A 24,776-nucleotide genomic window follows, 5' to 3' on the forward strand; every position below is an offset into this window, starting at 1 on the left:
CTCCATGAAATTGCCTTACTCCATAGTCCTAGGCATGCCTACTCCCATGTAAGGCCCTCTGCGTTCACTGGGGTTTGTTCTCATTTACAAGTGGGTACAGCAGGGGTGGGGAACCTCTAGCTCAGGGCCCAAACAGAGCCCATAAGCTCCTTCCAGTTGCCCAGAAATCGCCAGTGTGGAGAGCCAGTGAGAGCCACTGGAGAGCCAGTGTGGTGTAGTGGTTAAGAGTGGTAGTCTTGTAATCTGGAGAACCAGGTTTGCGTCTCCGCTCCTCCTCATGCAGCTGCTGGGTGACCTTGGGCTAGTCACACTTCTTTAAAGTCTCTCAGCCCCACTCACCTCACAGAGTGTTTGTTGAGGGGGAGGAAGGGAAAGGAGAATGTGAGCCGCTTGGAGACTCCTTCGGGTAGTGATAAAGCGGGATATCAAATCCAAACTCCTCCTCCTCCTCCTCTTCTTCTTCTTCCCAGACAGCGCCAACCCCTCTCTCCAGGGTGCACACACTTTCAGAGTGCTTGGCTGAGATTTGTCCTTGAATTCTGAGGGTGCATTCTGCTTCCCTGGATAGAGAGGGGAGAGAGTTGCGGGGGTTGGGGTACACAGCTAAAAAAATGCATTTGTTTCTCCACCCACTTTTGCCTCTAGCGCCACCCACCACTGGCATCTGGCCCTTGGAATGTTGCCCTAAAGGGAATGCGGCCCTCGGACTCAAAAAAAGCCCCCAACCCCTGGGATATCGCATTGCAGCATTTAGTCACCTTTTCTAAAGCCATCTAGATGGGTGGAATTTACCAAATCCTGAGCCAGCAAATTCTAGAAGTCCTTTGTGCATTGTGTGCAGACTTGTCTATTGCTGTGGAATTTTTGCAGGTAGCCCTGCTCCCACAGCAGTTCTAGTGCGACAGAAAAAGGAATATGAATTCCTCATATAATTCTTATGGACTCTGTCAACCAGCACCCCACTTTAGCAGCACATGACGTCCTGTGCTTTCTGCCACCTATGTTCACACAGGCGCCGCCTCTGTCTTTTGAAGACGGAAGTGCTGAGTAGCAGAGCCTTCCTGGGAGTCCTCCCCCACCCCCACCCCTTTCATCCTCTAGGAGCACGGAAGAGCCCTCCTCTGCAGCGAGGTGGGGGCGGCTGCATACTTAACATTCGTCACTGCTCAGTGGTGAGCTGGAGCGTGCGCCAAGTCCCCTGGCAGCGGCAGTTGTTGGCAGCCAGAAGAGGGGGAATCCCTCTGTCTCTGATCCAAGGCTTCACAGTTGATTCTGGCTGTTTACAGACATTTAGCGAAGTGTACTGCAGTTGCTCACTTTAGCCGCATTAACCTGCCCCTGTGCTCGATTTGCAGGGAACAGATTTCAATTACGGGACTGTGCTGCGTGGTGTTGAGAAAAGCTGCTGCTGGTTCACAGCCATCTTTGGGGCAATTTGCCCCTCTGCATTTGGTCTTCCTCTCCAAGCTTGCAAGGGGCACTGCCCATCATCTCCATTTTGCAGTTTCTTCCATTTATTTTAATTCATCCCCCCCTCCCCTTCAGAACACTTTGTAGAATGGAAGGGATTATTTTGCGGGAGAGTGGATAGTGCCATTTCGGTCAGCCCCACCCCCCACCCCACCCCACCGCCTGCCTCACATACACACAATCCCAAGAAGGCTGTTGTAGAGCCAGCAAAAAGACCACTGAAATGGCCGAAAAGCTGGATCACCTTTCCTATGAGGCAATGCAGTTTTTTTGGGGGGGTGTTAATTTGTAGAGGGGGTTAGATTCAGTATTTTGTGGTGGATCATTAGTGTCTGTAAACTGCTTTGGGAACCTATCTTGGCTGAGGAGTGGTGGCATGAATAAATAAACCTTGAACCATTTGTTGAATTGGGGAAATGATGTGTACACAAGCTATACACAAGCATAGGAACAAGTAATGGTCATTGTTGGATGTATTCTGTGATTATACCATGCCAGCGTGAAATTTGGTATTGAATGCGGATTTTAAGATCCTTAATCTCTACAAAGACGGAATAGAGCTAGTCTGTGGACCATATGATGTCAAAAAGGCAGGGCATTCTCTGTTTGTGTATCTCTCAAACATTTGCATTGTTATATGCATACTACTACTACTACTAATAGTAATAATAGTAATAATAATAATAATAATAATAGGGAGGTGAAGATAACCTAAGCTCAAAAAATGCAAAGGCAGCATCTGGTGATATCTCATTTGCTGAGCAGGTACAGTACTGAGTTTTCAGCAGTAAGCAGATGAATACATGGCAGAAGAAGGGGAAGGGCCATAGCTCAGTGGCTCATCAACCTTACATGAAGAATGTCCCAAGTTCAATCTCCAATGGCATCTCTATTTGACAGTAACAGATCATTCCCATCAGTAAGTAGAATTTGTCTTGATGGAGAAATAGTGTGACCAGGTGTAAGGCAGCTTTTCAGATGCTGTACATTTTCAGTCACAACTCTGCAATCATGAGATCTAGAAACTTCAAAAATGAAGGCTTATATAGTTCTCAGCTACTCAATTGCCCTTTTCTGCATTGCGTTTCAAATTTTGCTCAAAACTGCTTGCATTTTGGCAGTCAGCGGACAGCATTCAGTCTGTGGTCACTCCACTCCCTAAGAATTGGCAGGTGTTAATCTGAAGTTTGGAGTTCTTTATCAAGCAAAGGCTTTTCATTATATCTGGGAAGAGGAGGAATGTATGAACCCAAGGTCTGAAAGTCTTTTGCGCAGAGAACACAATGACCCAGAGCAAAATCTGGCTTAAATAATGAATATATATGGGAGATGTTTGACTGTGGTACATGTGAAAATGATATCAGGGTGACTTGGTAGTGTTTTAGTTTACTGTTGTTAGCCATATTGAAGTCGTTTTGAAGAAATGGAGGATATATTTTTCTTCTTAAAATAAGCAAGCATTAACTGCAGTAAATAACAAGCTGAACGTGATGCTGCAAAAAAAAAAAAAAGTTGAATGTGATTTTAGGCTGCATAGGCAGCTCTCAAGTCACAAGAAGGTAACCAATCTGGTCCTCTGTTTTGGACGCCACACTTTAAGAGGGATATAGACAAATACCCTTTCAGGAGTTCCAGAGGACTGCAGTAGTAGTACGGTTGCATACTCAGTTATACTCAGAGTAGACTCAGAGTTGGATACCACCTGTATGAAAAACAAAGAAATGTTGAATGAACTGAGCATGTATAGCCTGGAAAAGACAAGACTGAGGAGAGATGTGGAGGTGCAATTTCAGCACGAGATTGCTGTTGTAGAAAAGAAGGCAAAGACTAGCTCTAATAGGCTTAAGTTACAGGATGACTGATATGGGCTGAGCATTAGGAGAAGCCTCTTAATTGCAAAAGCAGTTCAACACTGGAACTAAATTCTTAGAGTTGGCCTCTCCTTCGTTGGATGTGACAGCTGATGACCGGGTCTGCTTAGAATGCTCTAGATCTCTGGATTTCCTGCCTCAAGGAAGGGACTTCTCCTACAAGACACCCTCTAGATCTATGTTTACTACCTTTCCTAATTGGCCCACCTAGCTCAGTGTAGTCTACATAACTGACTTTCCAGGGTTTCAGGCAGGGAGGTGTCAGGGATCGAACTTGGAACCTTCTGCACGCAAAGCAGGTGCTCTCCCACTGAGCCAGAGGCCTTCCCCTCCTCCTTCAGAGACTTACTCCCTGTCCTGTCAACAGCTTCTCTGTTTTGTTGCAGGCGGCCTGGAATCTTGGTGCTGATCAATGATGCAGATTGGGAGTTGATGGTTTGTATGGATTCTACCATTTGGGGATCTTGTTTATTTGGAACTGTGTTGCAAATTCTCTTGCTGACCATTGTTAGAGTGACTGGCTCCCCCTCAGCTTCAGGGAGAGAGGAAATGGTACCTGGGTTTCTGATCTTTTATGGACAACTACCTCAGTTTTGTAATTGTAATGAGATGATCTTTAGTAGCGTTTTAATGTTTTTTAATTTTGTGTATGAGCTGCTTTACACCAAGAAAAGTGGTGCATAGACACCAGAACTAAATAAAATATTTTGTGGGCTTCCTAGAGGCATTCCTACTACTAGTAGTAGTAATTTATTAGCACATCTTGGATTATTATTATTATTATTATTATTAACATTTAAAATTATTAGGACACCTTGAATTTGGCCTGGAAACCAACTGACATCTGACTGGCCGCAGTGTGAAACAGGTTTCGGGACTAGTTTTGGCTGCTCTGACTATAAAAGCAACAGAAGCTAAAGCATTAAGATGTCAACGTATAGAGCAAGGATGGGGAACATCTGTGGCTCTCCAGATCCTGCTAGACTCCAGCTCTCATCATCACTGACTGTTAGCCAGGCAGGCTAATAGAGGTTAAAGTCCAGCAACATCTGGAAAGCTGCACACTTCCCATCTCTCATATAAAACAAGTGATACGGAAATCATTCTCGTTTTGTTTTCTTTTTCTTCATTCAGGGGGAGCTGGACTATCTGCTCCAAGACCAGGATAACGTCGTTTTCATCTCCACCTTGCATGGTGGTTAGACTGCTGGCAGTATGAAAAAGAATATTTGTGCTGGTGTTCAGAAGGGAATCCTGTCTCAGACATAAACATTCCTTGCTCTCTTGGCTGTCACCCCAGATCAGAGTTGGTTTCTCATTAGCTCCTTTTCTTTAATGAAGTCTGCCCTTTTGACACTTGGCTCCTCCCACCCAGTGGTTCAGCTCTCGACTCTTTTGTCCAAGAAGATCGAAATAATTTCTGCACTCGGTCACCCTCTTCCCTGCTCCAGGAGGCGCACACCATGGAACAAATGGCTGAAAATGAGCCACTTCGCACGTAGAACCGGCTGAGCTCACCGTGGCTGTCACACTTGTTTGCTGGCTTCTCCTTGGCGGCAGCAGGGAAAGGTCTGTGATCAAAGAGGGGATCTCCCTTTCCTTCAAATCCAAGCCTTGGATCATGTTGCAACCATTAGCAGTCATTAAGGGATATGGGGGGGGGCATTCAAGGAAGATGGCAGGTGCAAGACACCCTCAGCCTATCTTCTCTTGATTTACCATGCATGGATTTCAGTTCTGTGACTCAATTTTAAAAAGCACCCATCTAGAGCCAGCTCACAAATGGTTACTTTTAATTTTGATGCCTATGAAGTGCCCTTTTGCCTGCCTTTTTTTTTTTTTGAAGAAAAACAAACTAGATGACCCTCAGAGTTTCTTCCAACTCTACAATTCTATGATGCTCTATTTTTACAATCTTCTGGAGGCACTGCCTGATCCTGTTCTGCTGCAGCAGCTGCGTATGCATGCAATTGATTTCCCTTTTCCAAATTGTCCGCTCTGCACTGTTCTGTCGCAAAGTGTTTTGCAATGTGTTGCACAGAACAGAGTGCTTCATTTGAAGCTGGGTGTTCTGGACTCAGGTTCTGCCTCAGCCACGTGCTTACTTCACTGGGTGGCCTTGAGCAAGTTGCTCTCTATGTTAACTTTAGTTCCACATGTGTAAAGTGAGATTTGAAATGATCTACTCTGCAGGATGGTTGTGACAATAAACACAGGGGTCAGCAACCTTTTCCAGCCGTGGGCCGGTCCACCGTCCCTCAGACCATGTGGTGGGCCAGACTATATTTGGGGGGGGGGTGGACGAATTCCTATGCCCCACAAATAACCCAGAGATGCATTTTAAATAAAAGCACACATTCTACTCAAGTAAAAACACACTGATTCCCAGACCATCTGTGGGCCGGATTCAGAAGGTGATTGGGCCACATCCGGCCCACGGGCCTTAGGTTGCCTACCCCTGCAATAAACAATAAAAGTTGTGAAACGATTCTGAGTATAGGAGTAAATGGTACCAATGCTACAGTTTCTGAGATGATTCACAGTTTGCATTGTGTTGGTCAGTGTTGTCTCTGTTTTAATTCTGGGCCAAGGATCTCCTCTGATCTACAGTGTGCTTTGAGGTGGTCCTTGAGATTCTGTTGGAAACGGAAACACTTGAGTTTCTCTTGAGCTCTCTCTCACTGCTGGAGAAGCATGCCACTTTCCTGTTTTTAGAGCCTTAAATAAAAAAGCTGCTTGCATCGTTCACAATTCAAGCAACATCAAAAGGACTTGTAGGAAGACTCAAGTTGTTGCTTGCCTCCAGTTGGCCATGATCTGGGGAAATATGGCCTCTGAACTACTAGGAAACCAGACTCTTCATCTCCAGTATGACAACGGTTGGCTTAGGTTTCCGTGTAACAGTTGGGATGACTTGTGTGGATGCTTCACTTGGGAAATAGTTGTCTTATTACCCTTGTCTTGTCCATCTTACAGGGACCTCCCAAGTTTGGCACCCTCCAGATGTTAAGACTAATGCTCCCATCAGCCATGGCCAGTGGTCAGGGATGATGTGAGTTATCATCCAAAACACCTGGAGGACACTGTAGTTGCAGAAAGATAAGACTGAGCTGTCTGGGCACTTCTATTGTCCGATCATTCCCTGGGATGCCAGTACTACGGTAAATGAAACAACCTTGTTCATGTGTCACAGTAAACCATAGGTAATGGTTTACCACTTACACCCCCTTTCCACCCACTTTGCCCCTCCACGGTAGCAGATGAATGAAAGAAATCATGATGCGTGGTTTAATGTTACATCTGAACTGGAGATTGTGGTTTGTTTCGCTAAAACAAACCTTGGCTACAGGTTGTGGTTTGTTTTGGTGTAAAAAAAAAACCACAATTCCCTGTTCAGGTGCAATACTAAGGCAATGATTTTACCTTGTGCCCCCACATGCTGGGGTGGGGAGGGGAAGCTGAGTAAACCATTTTGCCATGTCACATATTTCTGTAAGGTACAAACTGGACAATATTCCTTTTCAGCACTCTGGTGGGCATACACACACTGCCCCTTCCCCAGTCATCAAATCCTTGTTTGATGAGCAGGGAGGGAGCTGTTCTGTGCATGTCAGCTGAATGCACCCGCAGGTGAGCATGTGCAGTAGAGAAGAAGTGATGGCATGTATGTTTGTGAGAGAGTGGGGTGGCCACATCCACTGCTGGCATCCCTGGAGGGGAAAGGCTCTCAGCACCTCCTACTTAGACTAACGGAGAGGGATTATCCTGCAAAGAAAACTGCAGCTAGGATTCAGTCTTGAAACCTGTTCTTGATGCCTGATCTCAGCCCTGGGCCATGCGCAGGGTGTCTCTCTTGCTACTATGTATTCTTAAATCAGTTTTATATTTGAAATTTAAGGTATGAGCTTGCAGACCACTCAGTTGCCCTCTCTTCTCCCTCGCGCCAAGAACAGCTTCTGTGCATAGCCTCATGATGCAGCTTCAAATCCCTCTTCAAAACATACCTTTTCCCAAGGTGCCTTTGGCACAACCCCCTTGGTCCTCAACTCCTGCTGGAGGTAACCCCACGGTACACGAAACTGAACGCAAATCCTGCCTCCACCTCCCTCTCCTGTGTGTGATTTGCTTCCCATTGTAAGCTGCTTACCAGCAAAAGACTCTCATCATGTCATAAAGTTCCACACAAATGGTAAATAAATAGTTCCAGTTGACCTCCGGCACCTCACCCCAAGTAAACAACTAGCAGAGACATCAGCCTTGAGTTACGCATGCTCATAACAAATTCACAAATGACAGGCGTTAAGAGTGGTTACAGTTATTAATTATCACTTTATTGTGGTTTTTATAAGGCATTATATACCTCCAGTACAGGAAAAAGCAAGCATTGTATTTGCCCAAGAGCAAGAGGGGGAGTTAATGGCACAGGATTTGCAGCCTGGATATTTGTTTTCCATGAGAGAAATAAATAAATAAAACTAAGGATCTCCGTTATCAAGCCGTTGTGCATAGAAATTTTTAAATTAAAGTGGCTTTGTATTTTTGGATCTTGGGAATTTCCCCCTCGAGTTGTAAATTTTGCACAGAAAGCAATTCAGTTTTCCAAACCACTCTGGGTACAAAAGGGAGATGCACAACAGCTTTGTGGAAGAAGAGTACCTTCTATGCATGCAGAACGTCCCAGGCTCAATCCTCCAGGTCTGCCTTTCTCAGCCTTGGGTCCCCAAATGTTGGACTACAACTCCCATCATCTGTAGGTAGTGATAAAAGAATTAAGAGACCCCAGGTGTATATATTTTTTATTTTAATAATGTCCCAATGTTTCACTTTAATGGCATTTAACCTTTTCGAATGCATTAGGCTTGATTTTTGTGAGATCTGCATTTGTGAGCCTCTCCTTCCTATCCTGCACTCCATCTCCTTATCTGACCTTGGAAGTGGCACAAATGGCAGAATGAGTTAGTACCAGGGTGCTAAGCAGAAATCCTTGGAAATTTCCTGAAAGATAGATGGAGAAATGTCAATAAAAGACTGATCATAGACTAGATTGCCAGGGCAACGTGGGACATCCGATACCTAAAATGGGCAAAAGGCCTAGGCGCTTCTGGTCAACGCCAAGGGGATAGCGGGGGAAGTGGAGAGCAGGAAGACGCTGTATGTGTTTTCTACCCCATTACCTGTAACCTTTCATGACGTATGTGAATAATATGTTTTGTGACTCTTTGTTTGCTGTGTTTGAACTACTATATAAGCTTTTGTCCTGAAGTGCCTCGGGTCAGACCTTCTCAGTGGGCATGTTGGGTTGAGATCTGTCCTATTGAAATAGAATAGATAAATAAAATAAATAAAATTGCCAGGTCCCTAAATCTGGGTGCTGGACTTGAAATAGTTTCCTTGGTTCTGTGGTTTATTTAAAAGGTGGTCACTCACCTGGGTAACGGACAGAGGTAGTACAGAGGTAGATTCTTACCACACTAGCAGGACCAGTGGTCAGGGGTTATGGGAGTTGTAGTCCAGCAACATCTGGGGACCCAAGGCTGAGAATGGCTGTTCTAGGTAGTACTAGGACTGCCCCATTTCTGATAGCCTGGAGAGCTGCTGCCAGCCAGTGTAGACAACAACTGCCCACTTGCCCTTGAAGCTTTCTGGGTAACCTTCAGCTAGTCACTGCATCTTTGAGCCAAACCTACCACACGAGGTTATTGTGAAGATACAGAAGAGCACATCCTCCACCTAGAGCCGCCATGGAAAATGGGGTGGGGGAACATGAATACACTGGTGCAGAACATGACAAAACCAGATTAATTTTGTGGGTCTCTAGGAAACTGGTGGGTGGCGCTGTGGGTTAAACCACAGAGCCTAGGGCTTGCCAATCAGAAGGTTAGCAGTTTGAATCCCCGCGACTGAGTGAGCTCCCGTTGCTCGGTCCCTGCTCCTGCCAACCTAGCAGTTCAAAAGCATGTCAAAGTAGATAAATAGGTACCACTCCAATGGGAGGGTAAACAGCATTTCCGTGTGCTGCTCTGGTTCGCCAGAAGTGGCTTAGTCATACTGGCCACATGACCTGGAAGCTGTATGCTGGCTCCCTCAGCCAGTAAAGCGAGATGAGCGCTGCAACCCCAGAGTTGTCCACGACTGGACCTAATGGTAAGGGGTCCCTTTACCTTTACCTTTAGGAAACTTGTACCAGTGCAAAATGTTTTTCCGCTTCCAGAATTTGAATCTTTCCAGGGAATAATTTTAAATCCCTTTAAGGAATGGTTAGGAAGCCTATGGCCCTCCAGCTCATTTGACTCCATCATCCCTGACCATTAGCCATGATGGCTGGGACTGATAGGAGTTAAGAGTGCAATAACTTGGGGGGGGGCACAGATTTCACCATCCCTGCTGTAAAGCAACTGCCAAAGAGCTTGCTTGGGGGAAGGGTGGGACTGCCTGGATAGCTCAGTTTGTTAGAGCATGGTGCTGATAATACCAAGGTTGCAGGTTCAATTCCCATATGGGACTGCATTGCAGCGGGTTGGGTTAGATAATTATGTGTCTGTTGCCGCAGTATTTGGCAACTGCAGAGGTACAGAAAATGCAGTTGGGTTGGGTTGGTTCAGTGAGGTAAGTTGGAAGGTGATACCAAAATATACAAGGAGGAGAGAGGATATGGAAATGATGTTTTTACATTTCAGGAGAAAGGACTTAGATGATCAGATTGTCCTGAACTTACTGGTTTGGGAAAATTTTCCAGTGATCAAAAGCACTCCAGCCAAACATCCCTTGTGCTTTATGGAACCAAGGCAGAAGATAACGGAACAAGTTCTGATGTCTCCATATCCAAGGCCGAAGGAAGTTGGAGGCGAACAACAGGAAGTGGATGACTTCATCACCCCCACACTGTTTGTGGCAAACAGTCCATAGCTTTTGGTTCCAGACAGTGAGGTGCAAATCTGGTGAAGGTGTGTTTAGGTGCATTCAGTTGGCCCTATATCTCTGGAATTTGTTTCCAGGTGACATCAGGCAAGCCCCAGCCCTACAAATTTCCAATCAGGTTCTGAAAATCCATCTGTTCTCTGCAGCTTTTAGGAAACAATTTTTAAGTGGGCAGCTGACATGGTAGGGTGATGGTGGTGGTGGTGGTGGCATTTTTAATCTATGGTGCTGCTGAGCTGTTGTTTTTATGCACTGGTGAGTTTTAAGGGTTTTTAAATTTGTTTTTTAAAGAATTAAACTGTGTTTTGAATTTCCATCTGCTATGTTTGCTGCTCTCTCCCCACAAACCAGGATAAAATTCTATTTTATATATATGGGTTGGGGGGGCTCTTTAACAACTATTACAAATAAGCTTGTCTCATTCAAAGTGACAGTTACTATTTGTAATTCAACTGAAGTAACCCTAATCACAAACTTCATCTGCATGTACACAGACAGATATGATAGGTTCAACTTAGAGAATGTGTTTTGCTCAAACCTATGTCTTTAGCTTTATGGCCCCACAGAAATTTGAATGTGGGTATAACCTTTCAACTTTTTGTTTATTTATATGTACACCACACAGTGCTTATTTTAATAGGTGGTTGTTTTAAGCAATAAAAGCATTCATTTAGTGTCCAGTCCTAACCTCACTTACCTGGGCCAGGGTTCCAATGAATTCAATAGGACTTACTTCTAAGTAAGTTTCCATGCACTGCTCTGGTTCGCCAGAAGCGGCTTAGTCATGCTGGCCACATGATCCGGAAGCTGTACGCCGGCTCCCTCGGCCAGTAAAGCGAGATGAGCGTTGCAACCCCAGAGCCGTCCGCGACTGGACCTAATGGTCAGGGGTCCCTTTACCTTACTTCTAAGTAGACAGGGTTGCAACTGCACTGTTAACTCATCAGTGAGACTGATTACAAGTAAGTTATTTGGAATTTGCTGCCCTGGGGACAGGAACTGCAGTGTATGCCAAGACCCACAGATACCTTGGTTCTCTCCCCTCTCATAAATGGTGGGTTCTTTCTGTTCCAAATTGGTATCCTGAGTTACTGAATATCAAGCTAAAATATACATTCTGACGTTCCTCTTAATAAGAACCAAAGAGGAACTGAAACATGGCGCTTACTGCAGCCACAATACTGATAGGACTTTATCTTATTTGACACTATTACAAAATGATACATGATCAGATAACAAGACAGTCCTTTAACCATTGCTGCCTAATAAAATATCAAGCACTGTTTAAAAAAAGCAACAAGTTCACTTACTACTTCGTATCACACCTGTTATTCCAAAAGCATTTAATGGTCTTCCAAGTGCATTCAGAGGAACTGATCCCATGCACCTTGCATCCTGTTATATACTGGTGTTAGAATCCCCCAGACAGAATTTAATTCACTTGTATTAGAATCTGCCCAAACATTATTGGAACTGTTTTTCAACTGTAACCTTCTTATCCAAATTTCCAAGAATTGTTGGTAGTCAATTTTGCTATGCCTCTTCAGTTTATATTCACTGGATGCTTCTGTCTCTCACATGCTATATCCGGCAGTAACCCAGAATTGTGTGCCTAGTCCTTTGTACATCCAGCCCCTATGATGTTTCATCTCCAACAACATGTTGTACACAGATCCCTGGACGTTCCTCTCAGTTACACAAGCTGTCTAGCACTTTTCAAGCAGAGAGAAATAGATTATTTCAACTTTTGCTTAGTTTTTGCTCTTCAGGGCGTACCTACCATCTGAAGAGTAATTTAGCTTGCGACAAAACACTCTGGAGTTATCTGGGGGGAAAGATAAGTTTAGCATATAAAACCAATTCCCAATGGGGTTATAATGCAGCCACCAAGGTCTCTATTCTATATGAGCCTTAGTCTGCATGCATTGAAGAATGAGGCTGTGGATTTCTGAGTGTCAACTGTACCACAGCAGATGGGCAGGTTCCCTATTTAAACATGTATAAAAAAAACAACAACCCACCTCTCACTGCAAGTAGAAAACTAGCATTTCCGGGAGCTGGATGGACCTCAAAGCTGTCTAGACCATATATTGTGGCAGGGAGTTCCCTAAATTAATAGGTGCATTATGAATACTAAGAAGGGTGAGGACACAAATAAGATTAAGAAGCAATTAAATTATTGCTGTGTTTGGACACAGAATGACTAAGAGAGGACTTGCACTTCATTTAAAAGGTCAAGTACAAACAACCTACTCACACAATAAGAGATCCTGAGGATAGTGAATTGTGTTACTGTGGGTTTTTTTTTAATGGGTGGAGTTTCCTTATAATAAACCCCACTCCCCATGAATTGGAGTCTTAAGAGCCATAAAACTGTTGTGGGTACAATGGGGATATCTGCAACTACTGATTGGCATAGAACTGTTTGTGTGCTGTGCTGCCCATGAACCTGGGGGGCGGGGGGGGGAGCATTTATAATCTGCCTTCATGTACATGGTTGGAAATACATGAGCTACAGTTGTGGATAAGTGTTGGCAGCTCTAACTCAGATAATTATCACACACACACAAACACACACACACACACACACACACACACACACACACACACACACACACCAGGATCAAGCTTTGCCCTGCACTGTGAGGCCTCAGTCAGCTCTGAGCAAGAATATAACTTTGTAAGTTTCAGGTACTGGTATTCTATCTATCTATCTATCTATCTATCTATCTATCTATCTATCTATCTATCCATCTATCCATCTATCTCTCTCTCTCTCTCTCTCTCACACACACACACACACATGTCCATGTGTCACAGAGAAAAGAGAATTCTAGGGTTTATGATGCTCATTTTGTCCTGATAGAGCACAGGGGAAGCTACATTGGTTGGAAATTCCCACTTCTGAACTACATAAAAGAGACCAGGTGTGTGTGTGTGTGTCCTCCCAACATTGCAACACAATCTGATCACCCTAATTTTATTAGCTTCTCCCTTCTGCATCCTACCCCGGGTTTTCACTGGTTGCAAAAGATGGCTAGATTGCAATGTAAAAAAACAACAACAAAGGCATGTGCAACAAAGGGATTTGATGGGAGAGGGGAGTGTACACACGGACACACACACACACACACACAGAGCATCTGTTCTGTGGCCTAGGACTGCTCCCCATTCTCCTGTGGGATTATATGGGACTGTGAGGCAACCTGACTTTTCATAAGAAGTGACACATGGCAAAGATACAGGACTAATGGTTATACTGGGCGACCTGTTCTATGGGCTCTTGGGTTTGGGGGTGATGTGTTGAATGGGGAGAGTTTGGCGTCAGAGGCTATAACAGAAATTCTATATTTGTCCTGTGCTGCTCAGGGCCTGATTTGGATAGCAGGATTTCAGGTGATGGAGGTGCATGGTTTCTCGTTTCTCCCTTTATTCCTGCTCTGAGACTTTGGCATGGTGGGAAAGGACCGATAAAAACTCCAAGTAACTTGAAGCAACAGGGTGCTAAACAGAGGGCCCTAAAATCTGAGGGCTAAAGGGATGCTATGAAGCTAGGGTGGCATCGGTTTATAAGGAGGCTAAGCCTCTCTTACGGGGTTCCAGGAGAGAATGGAGACTTTGTCCTATAAATTAAGTCACCCCACAGAATGCCCTTAGGGTTCAATCTTCTGCCTGCTTGCCTGGAAGTAAATCCCATTGATTTACACATGGACAGGATTTCCCTGTTAGAGGCTGTAATGGTAGATGTTTTACTTCTTCTGGCACTGAAGCCTTGTCTGTTTCGTGGGATCAGCAGCTGGAAGACTGATGTGTCTCATCTGTGAAATGGCTGCATTGAACTTGTAGGGAGACTGGCATCGGCATTATCTTCAGTAAAAGACTCTCCTATCTTAAAAGCAGGCACGTTCTCGGACTTTTTTCTAACTCACCCCCTCCCCCCTTGCACAAATGCATGACACAAAATGTGTGTCTTAGGCTCCCACACCAACACCGGGCACCGTCCACCTCCAACCTGTTTTTCATCGCAGAATGACTCCCCAACTCTTCTCAGGTTCACCAGACCCATTTCTGTTAACACTGTGAGGTGAAGTCTGACTTCTACAAAATCTGCACAGTTAAAATATAAGCAGTTCATACATAGCCTCGGGGAGAGAGGAGCATTTCTAGAAGCTGCACGATCTAGAAAATGGAGACGAGGAGGAGGTCCTACGGTGGGGAGATCCAGATGCGTCGCTTTTGGGAAGGCCAGGGGACCGTTGCAAAGCCTCTCCCTCCCTTGTATGAGCGACTCTTTCTAGTTCCCAGAGTGTGGGCCTTTTGAAACCACGTGGCGACACCTTCGTCTTCCTCTTCCCTTACAGGTACTGCCAGCCAGCAACTGTCTCTGTTCCCCTCCCCTCAGTCATCATATCAACATTACATCACTAAGGGGAGAGGAACCGCGGGTCCTGGCTGGCCCCTACCGTACCACCTTGGTGGCCTGCGCCAGATAAAACTGCCACAGAAGAACACCTAAATACGCGCTCCAGAACAAAACATAATTTCTCAAAGGCGTTCCTCCCTGGCAATGACGGAAAGAGACCTCAGTTCGATTGCTGTCAGAATATCCTCTCTCTTTCTCCCTCCACCTCTACATAGGAAGGAAGAATCAAAGATGGGTGAATTTGGGGATACGGAGCGATGTTTTGTTCCTTCTAATCTACGTGGGGCGCCAACCACGTTCATGTTTATATTACATTTTTAAGCAGCTCAAACTCATCTTCCAAAAAAAGATAAAATAAAATCGAAACAATCCAAGCGCTGCTCTCTGCTCTGCCCCAATTTGCATGACTTCACACACCCGCTTAATCCGGGAGTTACTCAAATTCACCCACGGAGGGAAATTTCAAGATGCACGGACCATACCCTGCCTGGCTCTGCCATTCTTCCTATCTGAATGTTGCTCCCAGTTCATTCTGCCCATCTCTTTCTTTCCTTCCTTCCCCTCTTAAAATAATAATAATTTTAAAATCCCATTGAATTTCATATCAAAGGCTTCATTTTTTTAAAAAAAAAAACCGACTTTCAAAAAATCTCGTACCTTATTTAACAGAGAAAAGAATTTAAAAAAAGATCAATGGGAAATTAGTCTAAATTCTTTATTCAGGTTCATAACAATTAAATGAAAATTAAGCAAAGAAGGAAAACATACGAATACACACACGCGGAAACGATATCTAGATTACTGCTTTAACGTCTTTTTTTCCCTACAAGGGAAAATCTCTTGCTATTAAGCAGATATTTTAACCCCTCAAACTGTCGGCTTTTCAGGGGCATCCTGTAGTCGGCTGAAGAGCAAGCGGTCATAAAATAACTCCACACACCTATTTCACTGCGAAATCGCAGGTCCCAACTTTTGAGACATTCCAGTTCAACAAAAAAGAGCGGTTTAAGAGGCAAATATTACCTTGATTGCCGTAACCCGAATGAGCTCATTTGGATCCCGTTGTGCCTCTTGAAAGGCCGACGCGAGCGAGTTGACGATGAAGTTGAAGACTCGGCCACAGATGTCCAGACACAATTCTTGGTTTGTACGTTTCCTGGACAAGAATTGCGTTTGGACAATCAGAAGCAAAGGTTCCAGGATCTCTCCGTGTTTTGTGTTGACATATTTCTTAGGAGCGGAGAAATAAACCAACCAACAAGCAAACCAAAATAGTTATTTTCCTAGGGGAAAAATGCAGTGCGCCCAAACTGCCCTCTCGGCCACAGATGCCCTCCTTGGTCTCTCTCTCTCTTCTCTCTTCTCTTCTCTCTCTCTCTCTCTCCCTCCCTCCCTCTCCCACTTCTCTCCTCCTCCTTTCTGCCTCTCGCGTCGTTTCCTTCTTTCTCACTTTTCATCTAATTCGCTAGATCGTTTTGCGGGGGGTGGGGGGTGGGAATGAAAACGCATTTTAGGGGATCCACCCCCTTTAAGCTTCTGCTGTTCTGTTCTGACTAGGCTTTTAAAATAAGAACGCCCAGGTTGTGTGCTTAAGTGATAAAATAAAATGGATTGCATGTGAGTGCCGAACCAAAGCGGGGAAAGGGAGGCTTCACACATAAACCCCACAGAAGATTTCAAGAGATCATTGTGGATCCCCTTCCTCGTGGGTGCAGTGAAAGATATCACCTTAGGGATAAAACTCCGCTTTTCTTTCTCTTCTTTTTTTAATGGGATCTCAGAACAGGTTGCCAGGCTCCGAGAACACATTTTTCATCTCCCAGCACAACCACCTGGTCACAAAAATTCAAAATGATTATTATTTTAAAAAAAATTTTTTTAAAGAAAATTCTTGTGTGTGAAATTAATATAGTGGTTCTGCATTTTGGACCATTTCATTCCCAGCTTGGTCTAACAGGACCAGAAAGAAGGAAATGCAATTAGGATTCTATTCCAGAATCCTCACCCTTTTCCAAATCCAGTTTTTCTCCGTAAAAATTAGATGCAGTTTTCCTGCTTCTAGCAGCAAGGGCCAGGCATCCAATTTTCAGGATGAAACCCCCCTCCCTTCATAACATCATTGTGCGGGCTCTCTTGCACAATCGAATCATGTCCACATTATTTCATTTCTCTGTTTCAATTGCATGATCAAAAATGGGATTCAAAAGATCAGCAGCAAATTGCCCATCACTTCGCCTGTCTCTTTCTCTGTCCTGGTACCAAAACCTAAAGGTTTATCTTTGCAGTGGTCCGGTGTTTTTATTTATTTATTGCTGTAATAAACACCCTGGACTTGAATCTACGGGTATCCGAATTAGAAAAGCCTCACTTCTTTTGTAGATAAGTGGTTAAGCGCTCATTTGCCTATCTTTCCCCTTGAAATAGTTAGACCTCTCCTCATCTGAGACTCAGCTTGCCCTCTAGAAAACTGCAGAAAGGGTCCAAATGTAGATTGAAATTTCATCTCAGCTGATTCTAAGGAGATGGGCCACACCGAACTGGTCTGGTAAACCTAAAGTAGAGTCGCTAGCGGAGAGGAAAATATTACACACACACACACACACACACACCACGCAGGCGCGCGCACACAAACACACGCGTGAAAATTAAAATCTCACTAGTCAGATTATATAAGAGTCAATCCAGATGACAAGAGAAAGAAAGAGAGGGGAAGCATTAATATTTTTGAAACCCCCACACACCACTGATGACGATTATAATGATAATTACTTGAAAGCAAAACAAAACACAGGCGCGGCAGTTTGAAGCAGGAGCGACTGGATCCCAACAGACACAGCTGTTGATCCGTTAGTTTAGTATATGCGTTGAATTTCTCTCTCTCCCCCCTCACCCCCTGGAATGCCTTAAGATTTTTTCATCCAGATACCGGTGAGACTATCAATCGCCTACTGATAGGAAAGGAAGGGGGGGGGGAGCATCCAGAAACAAAATACAAAAACGAGACCAGCATAATAGACAGTAATAACAACAATACTAGTATACAGTATTTCTTAACACTGGTCTACAAAAGTTGCTCTCGAAGCAATATCTAAGCACGATTCCACAACCCCGCATTGCCAGTCCATGCAACGTGGAGACCCCGCAATTGCCAGCCGAGTTCCTTCCCTCCTTACACCTGTTACCCCTTTCCTTCCGAGCCAGGCAGCGTGCACGTGGATCTTGGCCAAGACCTTCCTGCAGCAGCTCGCAGACATCCCCAAGTGACTTTTTCTTTTTTGAGCGGGGCGTGAGGGGGGGAAGCGGGCCGGAATATCAAGACGCTGGGTGTTTTCCTTCCAAATTTTCCCCCTTCCCAAATCTCCTGCGCGGGTTGTTTGCCTCTGGATAGGTTTTTATTTTATTTATTTTAACCTCTCTTCCCCCCCCCCCTGCCCTCTTCGCTTCCCCCCTCCCTTTCTCTGCCTTGTATCCTTCGATGCTTCCCGCAAATCCGTCCGAGCGAGCAGCATCCACTGCCGGCTTCCCATTCGCTGCCGGGGATGCAGGAGACGAGCGCGCGCCGGCGAGGCAGAGCATCTTCTGGCTTGGTCCAAAAAAGGCCTCCGGAGCTCTGATGCACGAAGTCGCTCAGGAAGCAGCTAACTGAAGGCTGGGGCTGGCTGGGGCAGGGTTTTTACTGGAGCCCGGCAACAATAAGTGTGTTGCAGAGGAGGGCTAGCAAAGAATGGGGATGGTCTGCAATTGGTACTGGATTTGAATAACACCACAGGGTGATAAATGTCCATTGTGTTTTAGGGGGTAATGAATCTCCCGCTCTCTTCAGAGCTCAGAAACAGCAGCTGCAACCTGGAGCCGGCCATCTCTTAAAGACACAGCAACCCAAAGCCTGGGCCCAAAGTTAAGGAAGCCAAGCTGTTTAGTCAGCTAATGATGGGTGTGTGTGTGTACAAGAATATTATCCTAAACAATCAGGCATCCATTCTCTGTCTTCTAAAAATGAAGCAGCCTTGATGAAGCCCACAATTTTAAGTGTTTGTTGTGAACTGTATTTTGCAAAGCACCTATCATCCTTGTGTTTCTTTTCTTGCTATAAGATTTTGTGAAAGTGAACAGAGAGAAAGTGTTACGACGGGATACCGATTTCTGCAGGTCTAATATACAATATTTCACAGATCATATGGTGCCTTTTTAATTATGTCCGCATATTTAAATGAGTAATTGATTTTTAGCATGCAGGAAACATATGCTCACATAGAATCCAAGTAAATCCGTAGTGGAAGTTGATTAAAACACACACCCACACCCACAGGTCTACTCAGCAGTAAGCCCCACAAAGGATAACATTTTTACTTCAGTATTGCAGCTTTTTAAAACACACACACACACACACACACACACACACACACTGCACTGCAGGCCTTCAAAGCAGAGGCATATGTTATATGTTTGGAACAATTTTACAACTTTTAAAATACAACCTTTGAGGGGTTTATACACAGCCGCTCAAAAGATGGCAGGGGTAGTGGTGCTGGGTGGTAACAGATGAAGACTTGTATAGGAATGCTGCAGGAAAATGTTGCTACTTAAATTCACTTTAAATAGCAGGTGCAAACACAAACATCCTCTCACACACACATAGCCTTTCAACAGTAGGGGCCTTGGCTTCTTAAAGTGGTTGTTTAAGAGCACAACAACTCGGGCCTCTGCCTTCCACTGCAAACAGAAATGGGAGCCACAAAATAATACTCATTGTTTTCCACTCATGAATACTATAGTACTTGACACCCATTGGATTGCAGCTGCAGCAGATGAATCCTAGATCAGCAGTGCTCGCTTAGATGCTGGGTGCTGGGAGGCAGAGAGCCTATCGAAGGAGGGAGGACAGAATGTGTGTGTGTGTGTGTGTGTGTGTGTGTGTGTGTGTGTTTATGTCTAGGGGAAAGAGAGTGCAGAGATTGGGGTCGCAGCCTGTAAATACATAAATAAACGAAACCAGCAAACAAAAACAGCCAGTTGAGCAAAAGGTCCAGCTTAATCTCTTGGAATGCAGCAATGCCAACAAATGGGGAACTCTTGACTATTGCAATGATGGGTGGGGCAAGGGAAGTGAACTTTAACTCCAAGAAGGTGATGAAGAGCTGTTGAGGATTTCCCGTCCCCCTTTAAAAAAGAAGTGGTTGGCTCTAACACACCCACCCTGCAAGGGAGCATAATCATATCTCGCTCACTCCCCCATCCCCAATGCAACATGTTCTTTAGGTAAACCAGTAGCTTAGGCTATCTTAAAGGTAAAGGGTAAAGGGACCCCTGACCATTAGGTCCGGTCACGGATGACTCTGGGGTTGCGGCGCTCATCTCGCTTTACTGGCCAAGGGAGCTGGTGTACAGCTTCCAGGTCATGTGGCCAGCATGACTAAGCCGCTTCTGGCGAACCAGAGCAGTGCACGGAAACACCGTTTACCTTCCTGCCAGAGCAGGACATATTTATCTACTTGCACTTTGACATGCTTTCGAACTGCTAGGTGGGCAGGGGCAGGGACCAAGCAAGGGGAGCTCACCCCATTGCGGGGATTCGAACTGCCGACCTTCTGATTGGCAAGCCCTAGGCTCTGTGGTTTAACCCACAGCGCCACCTGGGTCCCTCTCTAGGCTATCTTAGGCTAGCTTAATTATTCAGTGGTGTCCAGGAGTCAAATCTGCTTGAAAGTCAGTCAGGATGTCCATCTCCTTGTCCCAAGGTTGTGAGATGTGGGCTGTGTTTGCTCTAGAGTTGAAGGAGAGGCACTCTGTAGGTGCTCCAAGGCACTGTTGCCATTAAAATGGCTTCAACTAGTCTGAGGCCTCACATCCAAAAAAGGTTGAAGGGCCACATTCCAATGTATGTGTTTAAGGTATTGGATGCGCAAAAATATAGGATTATGGATAAAAACGAGACATAGATTGACCACAAGCAAATTTAGAGCCCTGAAGAAGTGAAGAAGAGTTTGGATTTGATATCCCGCTTTTCACTACCCGAAGGAGTCTCAAAGCGGCTCACATTCTCCTTTCCCTTCCTCCCCCACAACAAACATTCTGCGAGGTGAGTGGGGCTGAGAGACTTCAGAGAAGTGTGACTAGCCCAAGGTCACCCAGCAGCTGCATGTGGAGGAGTGGAGACGCGAACCCGGTTCACCAGATTACGAGTCCACCGCTCTTAACCACTACACCACACTGTAGTATTGGCTGACATGTGATAGGGGATATAACAAATGTTTTATACACTTCCCTTTTGTTCCACTCTCCTCCACATCTGTCCACCACACTGGGCTTTGGAGCGGGTAGCTGACTCCATTTGCAAACAGTGTAAAATCCCATAGAAAACAGGCCAGGAAAAAACCCACACAGCCTAAAATCATATAAGCATCTAAAATGGCTCAGCTAGGCAACCATTAAAAATAAAAAGTTGGTTGATGTTTGATCATCAGAGAAGTTTGACAGAAGACGACTGTTTTTCCCCCAACATGTTACCAAAAGGACAGCCATGTTGGTAGCAGGCTAATGCATCTTAGGAGGGAGTTCCTGAGATCGGGGCACCCAGAGCAGAGCTCCAAACAGTTATTTCTATTCTTTTTTATTAAAAAGATCTCGTGGAGTGGTTTTTAACAGCAGCAAATATAACCCAATAAGCCATGCAATAACAGCAAAGCAATAAATAAGAATAAATTAGCAGGAAAAGAGCATTAACAGAACAGTGCCGGAGATTAAAATAGCTGATCAGAGATCTGCGATGCTCTGGGGAAAGAGAAAGGCCTTTTCCTGGCGTCCCACACAAGGGCCAGGCAAGTTTCCTAGGAGAGCATGATGAGGACGGAGCCAGGATGCAACAACAGAAAACAATTCTCTCTGCCTGCTTCAACTCCAGAGGTGGAGGTACCTGCCTGAATATCACAGTGGATGGGCAACTTGAACTTTAATGAGCGTTGCAACCAAAGTTTGTTCTGCATTGACAAGGAGTCATTGCTTTTGTGTGGCACGCATACCCCTAAAATTTTCTTTTTTAAGAAAAAAAGCACTGTGTGGAACTCCCTGCCTATTGACATGAGAAAGGCACCTTCACTGTACTCTCTTTGGTGCATGCTGAAAACTTTTCTGTTTCAGCAATTGTACCCAGGCACATAATCTAAGTTACAGCTGCTTTAAATGTTTTATTGATTAGTTTTATCCTTGTTTTTAATAATTTTCTTAATTTATTTCATAAAATTTATGCACCACTTGATTGCAACAAACAAACAAATAAAACAAAACAAACCTTAAAGTGATTTACAAAGAGAAAACAACAGTTAAAAACAACTATTCAAAATATTTTATAAAATTAAAACCAGCAGTAAGCTAAAAGCAGATTACAACACACAACAATATTCTACATATCTGTGTAGGCTTGTCTAAACAAAAACATTTTAGCAGTCAATGAAAAGAGTACAGTGAAAGCGCCTGTCTGATATCAATAAGCAGGGAGTTCCAAAGTGCAGGTGCTGACACACTAAAATATCAATTTCTTACAGATGTGCCAGTTCCATTATTCATAAAAATTGTCCTTTGAATATTGGCTTTAATTGATTTCATGTTTCATATAAAATTGAACTTGTACACTGCCTGGAGATTATTTATTTTTAAAACAATCTGTTGATACATAATAATAATAATAATAATAATAATAATAATAATAATATCCTTTAGATATCATGTTCCCAGGCTGTTTAGGGCAGCATATCATGCCTGGGTATCAATGTCCTTTACAAAGCAAAAAAGGACATCTCACAAACTTTGTGAAACTCCAGGAGAGAGACAAAGAGCACAGCTGAATCACGATTTGAACACCCCGAAGATAACATGGCACCTCCCCCATGAGAGACAGAAGAGAGCTTGAAAAAATAATTTGCTGAAGAACAACAACAACAACAACAAATCAATATGGCTAACCTGATCCAAAACACCCACCCACCCCACTCACAGAGGAAACCAAAGACCACCACAGCCAACCACAAATGAACAATCACACCCTAAGCCAACCCCGACCTCTCTCCCCGCCAAAGGAGCACAAGCGAACAACAGAGAACCTACACAAACAATGCTGACACCAAACCTTACATATATTAAGTAAAACAGAAACATAGTCACCCCACCCACCCCTTTCCCCCTTTTCTTCCTAATGTCTCAACAACCAAAACTGATTTGTAAAAATGTTACATGGAAAAAATACGAGAGAGACATTGCACACACCTTTGTAAACCAAGAAAATCTTTAATAAAAAAACACTCTAAAACAACAACACATTAGGTGTTAAAAACTCATTAAAACAACATGGAACTTTGTAAAGCAAGGTAAGTACCATCTGAATGCAGGTGCCCACCAGGAAGATCAGTCACCACACAGAGAACAGCTGTGGCTCTTTGCTGCAAGTGTGGATGCTGAGGCGGTGGGTAAGTCCACAGTCACTTACAGTTAAGGCCTTGTTAATGGAAGACAGTATTACAGTGGTACCTCGGGTTAAGAACTTAATTTGTTCTGGAGGTCCATTCTTAACCTGAAACCGTTCTTAACCTGAGGTACCACTTTAGCTAATGGGGCTTCCCATTGCCGCCTGCGTGTGATTTCTGTTCTCATCCCGAGGTAAAGTTCTTAAACCGAGGTGCTACTTCCGGGTTAGCGGAGTCTGTAACCCAAAGTGTTGGTAACCTGAGCTACCACTGTATTCACCTACAAGTGATTGCCGAAGAAGAAGAAGAAATTGTTTTATTTTTATTTTTCTATTTTTTATTAGTTTAATTATGTAATCTGTTTTTAAGGGGAGAGGAACAGGGCTGTCCCAGGAGTGGGTCCTAGCCAACACAAATGTCCGGTAAACTGTTTCAATGATCATTCTTCATCAGCTGGCGATAATATACAATGAATTCCATTACATTCCAATACAAAACAGAAATTGAAATGACAAGCCTGCAATAAACAGCCAATAATAAATACATACCAAATAAATTGTCCCCAAAGGTACATCAAATGGCTATAAATCAGCGGTCACTTAAAAGTGTAGCAAGCTGATACTGTTGGCAAAAACCCTAGTAGCATTATAAAGGCTACCCACAGGTGCAATGAATCACATCAAATTTCAGGAAATTTCAATATACAGTATCCAAAATATAGCAAAGAGAATACAAACAGTACCCCCATCTTGTCAGAAAACTTAAATAAAACGATTGAAATCTAATTCAGTATTCAACCCCTCCCCACCCCCTTTGCAAGGTGTAAACAGGTATATCAGTCTGGTTTCTTGTTGGTGCAGTAATTTGACATGGTCTCTCCTCACCTCAAATTTTCTCTGATTAACTAATAGGACCGTGTAAAGTAGGTCTGTATCTGCATGATGGTGTTTGTGACTCCATGCACATATTATATGTCTTCTGTTTATGAATTTTGAAATAGTATAATGTTATAAAAAATATTGTCAGTATATTATTAGCCGACGTGTTGCTTGTTGTTTAGAGTGTTCTGTTTTGCAACATGGGGTTTTCTTTGGTGTATAACACAATGTCTGGGGCAGTTTCCACAGGGGGGATGCATTGGGACACCCAATCTTAGTGATCAGGGGCAGAAGGAGGAGTTGCTCAAGGGCCAGACCATGTCATTACCAAGGAGGCAGGTTTAGTCATTGCCTCCAAGTCTGGTCCTGACCAGAAGGATGCAGGTGTCAACAAGGGTGTCCCACATGACCTTAAGCTGCTGCTGTGCGATGCCAGGTCAAAGACTCCTAAGACCACTGCCATCCATAGTTTGATCATTGATGGAGGAGTTGACCTGGCATGCATAACAGAGACTTGGTTAGACACAGCAGATGTTCTTGCTCCTGCTTGTCTACCAGATTTCTCTTATGCACAGCAACTCAGCGCATGTGAGTGGGAAGGGGGGTTGCAGTGATTTTTAGGAAGTTATTAGTTGTCGCCAGGTGTCCTATTAGGGAGACCCAGTTTTCTGAGTGCATGTTCTAGAACTTGGGCAATAGGAACAGTACAGCATTCCTATTGTGGAGCTACCTCTTTGCTGCACCAAGGATTCCCTCTCAG

At 44.3% G+C, this 24,776-nt stretch overlaps 1 protein-coding gene across 1 annotated transcript in view; it reads left to right on the forward strand.

Moving 5' to 3' along the window:
- Nucleotides 1–5,177, forward strand: part of URM1 (ubiquitin related modifier 1) — a 28,406-nt gene extending 23,229 nt beyond the window's left edge. The window contains exons 4-5 of the mRNA XM_033137900.1: nt 3,728–3,776; nt 4,476–5,177. Of these exons, the coding sequence (XP_032993791.1) occupies nt 3,728–3,776; nt 4,476–4,544 (118 nt within the window). The 3' untranslated portion in view covers nt 4,545–5,177. The remainder of the gene's footprint in view (nt 1–3,727; nt 3,777–4,475) is intronic.
- The last annotated feature ends 19,599 nt before the right edge of the window (nt 5,178–24,776 follow it).

This window comes from Lacerta agilis, chromosome Z (genome assembly GCF_009819535.1).
Source record: "Lacerta agilis isolate rLacAgi1 chromosome Z, rLacAgi1.pri, whole genome shotgun sequence".
NCBI lineage: Eukaryota > Metazoa > Chordata > Lepidosauria > Squamata > Lacertidae > Lacerta > Lacerta agilis.